The 5000-nt window shown below is 38.8% G+C and overlaps 2 protein-coding genes across 2 annotated transcripts in view; one reads left to right on the top strand and one right to left on the bottom strand.

Annotated features, from left to right (window-relative positions):
* LOC138031318 (DNA ligase 4-like) overlaps positions 1-721 on the bottom strand; it is a 50495-nt gene extending 49774 nt beyond the window's left edge. The window contains exon 1 of the mRNA XM_068879026.1: positions 528-721. Coding sequence (XP_068735127.1) covers positions 528-704 — 177 coding nt within the window. The 5' untranslated portion in view covers positions 705-721. The remainder of the gene's footprint in view (positions 1-527) is intronic.
* Positions 722-760: 39 nt separating this feature from the next.
* Positions 761-5000, top strand: part of LOC138031320 (palmitoyltransferase ZDHHC6-like) — a 19521-nt gene continuing 15281 nt past the window's right edge. The window contains exons 1-3 of the mRNA XM_068879028.1: positions 761-1190; positions 3444-3535; positions 4778-4934. Coding sequence (XP_068735129.1) covers positions 960-1190; positions 3444-3535; positions 4778-4934 — 480 coding nt within the window. The 5' untranslated portion in view covers positions 761-959. The remainder of the gene's footprint in view (positions 1191-3443; positions 3536-4777; positions 4935-5000) is intronic.

Here is a 5000-nt window from a genome sequence, read left to right as displayed (position 1 = left end):
AAAAAACTCGCTAGCCAGAATTAGAAAACTCGCTAGCCAGAATTTAAAAACTCGCTAGCCAGAATTAGAAAACTCGCTAGCCAGAATTAGAAAACTCGCTAGCCAGAATTTAAAAAAATAGCTAGCGAGAGTTGGACAGTCGATCGCAGAAACTCAAGACTGGATCGCGGGAACTCGACACTAGATCGCAGAAACTCGACGCTAAATAGCGAGAACTCGACACGAGATCGCAGAAACTCAACAATCAGTAGGAAGAACTGGAGCTTTTTCCACGAAACTCGACCATCTGCAGACGTAACTCAACCTAAAATTTCTATAACTCGATCGTGTCAACATGGATTTCAAACTGGTTTCCAGAAAGTTGAAGGGCTTTTGGCAGTATCGGCTTGCTTCAGTTGTCCTCTACAAAAAATTGTGACCGTAGCTGGTGGGGGATACACGTGTGGAAGAGTCAATGAATAAAATAACTTTAGAATAGAGTTCGAGCGCGAATGACACTGCAGCATGACTGCAGCAATCAATCTTACTGTTTTCGAAGTATCCTTGTGAAGCTTGCCATGCGCCTCTCTCCAAGAACTCACGAATGTTGACAAAATCTTCTTTTTCTTCTCAGTACCTGAAGTTTCCGAAATTTTTTCCAACAAGCAACATAAATCATAAAACGGAACCTGAGCTGCGACTCCAGCGTTGGAATCTCCCTCCATTTTGAAGATGACCCGGTACGCAGCCTGGTACGAGAAAGGAGTCCCCCGAGAAATACTGGGATCGATATTATTCAAAATGGCGGCTGAATCGGAACTGACGATGTACATGTATCAATGACATTTTAAAACACATGCTGTGTGTTTTGATGAATTTGATAGCTTGATGCATGGAAGACCATACCAGAGAAGTCCTTAGCAAATACATCGTTTTGAAAGAGAAGGCTTCATCCGGTTCACGACCAGGTCATCTCGAAAATGGTGGCATCTGGTAGTGTTTGTCATTGGGGTCCTCTTCTGGCCTTGTCCATCATAATTACTTTATTCCTTTGTGGAATGTATTGCATATTGCTTTGGTTTCCCCCATGGACGTCAATTGCAGGTGCAATCCATGTAACTGTATATGTAACATGGTTGCTGCTCATTATGAATAACTTCCTCAAATCTGTGTGGCTTGGGCCTGGTTATCTGCCACCGAGATGGAGGCTGGTGAGTACTTCAATGGATTGTCATGTGAACCATACAATAAAGTGTCTGTATGAACCAACACAGAGCAAACATATGGAATAATTATTAATTTTGTACCACCCTGGGCCCCTCCCCACCAAATACATACTTCACGTCACCCACCCCTTAAAATTCCAACTCACCCCAATCGTGATAAATGCACAAGGGTTTTAATAAAATTTGACACTTGCATCTGGCATGGTTTGAGTAGTGTAGAAACTGACTGCTGTAATTTTCAAAATGAATCTTAATCTTAGGTTTGAAAGCATCTGTCCTATTAAAATGTCTTCAGTTTAGGGAAAAAGTAGTCAACTTCTCTGAATGAAGTAGCTGACGCTCTTTGTTAACTGTTGGTACTAATTCAAGCCACTGAATACATAATGCAAATAAATATTATAAAGGAGCTTTTGTCCTTCCAATAGTGACATTTTTACTCTGTGTAACACCAGACAATTTTATTCCTCTGTGCGCTTACTGTACATATATGTCCATACAGTGTAAGTGCAGGTAATTAGATTGGAAGCCCAATTTTGATATTCAACACAAAGTGTCCCTTAAATTATAAGGTGATTCCCTGGTTTTGCATTGTGCAACTCTACTGCGCATAATTTCTTGGTCTTTGGCGCACGCATTACTCGTACCTTGATAAAATGGTGGATTTTCAATGATGCCAAACTTAGTCTGTCAAAAATGGCTATTTTCTCCTGATTGAGTGTGGTGACCCCATTTTTTATTTCGTATTAATTATAATGTTTTAGTTAGAAGGGTGTCTTAATGGGAAAAAAAATGAACTAAAATATATGGGCAGTTTAATGGCAATTTCATAAAATTGTACAGTCAGGAGGAGCCATTACAAGTCGACAAACAGCCCTCACCCAAGTTAAATCTATTTTTGAGTGTTAAGTAATTCACAACAGCATTCACATTTTTAGGTACGTATGCGAACTAACCATGGAATGACACCAGGCTCTGTTACATGTATATCATTGATTACCTTAATAAAATAGAGCTAAATTTGTCCAACATTGGGGGTGCATGTCAATTGTCAAAGTGGCTTAAATAGCCATATTTGTCAGCATTGTACCATGGAAACGAGCATGGTGACTCCCCCTCCTTTTCATTGCATTTTTGTCATCTCCTTGACATGACACAACAGTGTGCGAAGTTTCATTGGAAATCTATGACAAGTTTTATCTCTAGGGAATAACCTTAAGTCTATAAAGCATTAAAATACTTTGCTACCTGTTTCTTGAAATGAGGTTACAAGTGTACATATAAGGTTGAACGCTATTTCTTTTGGTGAGGGTAAATAAAGCTATTTATTATATAAACACCAATGAAATACCAAGTGAGCTTTTGCGTGAAGATGACATGTTATTTTCACAAGTGAAAAGGTCACTGTTGCTGTGGTTACATAATTATGAAAATTGCACCTTTCGATGCCGTTCGTGAAATGATTTGGTGTTTCATTGTTCTTTATGTAATAAATAGAATATTACATGGCTGCTTGGAGATACAAAATTTCTCTTCTCATGGTGAAAAATATTTCAATATTTTTTAACACTCGAAGAGAAGTTTTGTATCTCCGCGCAGCCATGTAATGTCCTCTATTTATCATTACTTGAAGACTGGAATTTAGGAGACGCTTCGTGACGTTTAGTAATAATTGTCTGTATTCCTACATACAAGTGATGTCGAAGTTGGCGAGAACAGCAAGGGGAAACACTTATCAATTTAATATCTGCAGTTCTAGAGGTGTGTGCCTCAGTGGGAGCGGGTGAAAGGGTAAAAGATCTAACAACCCTGATGTCCATTAGCCTCTTTAACCTCTTTCCTCTTATTCCCTTAAGAGTGACACTTATAGAATGACTTTACTCTGTCTATCAACTCCATAATGATATTATCAACTTGTTAATGGCAGCCAGTTTGGGGTAAAAGGGTTACAATAAAAATTTAAAATTTAAAAAAATGCCCTAGCATTGGATCAAGCTGAATTTTTGTTGTTTAACCCATTGACTCCCAGGGGTTTCCCCATTGACGAGTATTAAAAATCGTCTGGTGTTAAACAGAGTAAAATACTAAGTCTGACCGGTTTCGGCCGGTTTGGATGCCAATGGGTTAAGCCAGCTACAGTACAAAGTACTGTTGGTCAAAATGCCTCAGGCACTCCAGTCACACCAGTCCTACTTTTCAAAATGAATAATATTTTACAATAATTTTTCATTGCTTAAATAGGATGACGAAAAGGCAACTGAGGTCCTTCAGTTTTGTGCTGTTTGCAATGGTTACAAAGCACCAAGAGCTCATCACTGCAGCAAATGTGGGCGGTAATGTTCGACAATTTTACTCTTAGTTATGATACTTTAATACAAATGACTAATGACTCAAAGCATTAATGCTACAGACATTTTGTTAAGAATTCCACATTGTGTATGAAGCCAGTCAATATTAAAAGGGGTCAGGTCTTCTATTAGCGATTGCACTTGGGTGCTGGATGGCTACGCATGTTTACCATCTGCTGTTTTGGGAAAGGAGCCTGCACTCCTCTTTCAGGAAGGAACAAAGACAGCACTCGAGAGAGTGGTGGAAATCAAGCCTAGTGGAACACCTAGTGGGTGGTTTGCCTTTTTTAGGTTGTAAATAGGAGTCCATCCATTTTGCAAGGACATTGGACTTAATACGGTCTTACCACCGATCAACTTGTGTGACACACACACAGAATTACAAGAAAGCGAAATGAGTAAAACATAACAAACATGGGCTGACTAGTGCCATGTCCCTATCTTAGCAAACTAGTACCAGGTCCCTATCCTAGCTATTAGATCAAAATCGATTTAATGCTCCAAGATGGCTTTGGCTGATACTTGCCAGTAGTAAGTTAGAGTAACTTTGTTTTCAGGTACATCTACATCTGTACCACTCCTTCTAGGCAGAACTAAATGGTAGTGAACCTTTAATTAACTTAATATACACTTTTGTACATGTAAATGGAAAGCAGGTACAGAGCATTAGGACCGGACATAGTAGTGAAGACACTATAATCGCATGGTATTTCTGCAAGGTCCGCTTTTGCTGTGGCCACCAACTGTGTGTGTCAAAAAGACAAGTAATCACAATTTCTCAACTCCATTTCACTCTGCAAAAAAACGTCTGGCTCAATGAGCCTCCTTCCAGTTGATTTTCTAAATTGTTCTTATGTTCTTTGTTCTAATTATTTCCTTCTTTACACAGCCCTATGAGATGAAACGTTTTGCACATTTGTATAGGTCCATTACTTTTACCCCAGACTTATAATTTATTAATGATGAAATGGTATATGAAATGAATCATATATGAACTGCGGATATGAAATCAAGTGAAGCTATGATCTTCGCAGTTATGAGCGTAATTTTTGCAATTGCGTAGAGAAGCCTGAAAAATTCAGGACTTCATAGCTCAGTTGGTTAGAGCGTCGCACCGGAATCGCGATGTCACAGGTTCAAACCCCGTTGAAGTCCTGAATCTTTCAGGCTTCACATAGCTTCACTTGATTATAATTTATTATTACACATTTCTTTGTTTTATTTTAGCTGTGTCATGAAAATGGATCACCACTGCCCGTGGATTAATTCCTGTGTTGGTCACATGAACCACAGATCATTTACATTGTTTTTATTCTTTGTTCCCTTTGGATGTACACATACGACAATTGTTTTAATATACTGTTGTGTGCAGCAATTTTACTTTGTGAGTATCACTGAGAAAGAAATGCGTTTCTGGATAGTTCAGTAAAGAGAGTTTGCAAAAGGTGCA

Source organism: Montipora capricornis, chromosome 14 (genome assembly GCF_036669925.1).
Source record: "Montipora capricornis isolate CH-2021 chromosome 14, ASM3666992v2, whole genome shotgun sequence".
NCBI lineage: Eukaryota > Metazoa > Cnidaria > Anthozoa > Scleractinia > Acroporidae > Montipora > Montipora capricornis.
Note: the sequence above shows the minus strand (reverse complement) of the source record. Positions and strands in the feature narration are given on the sequence as shown.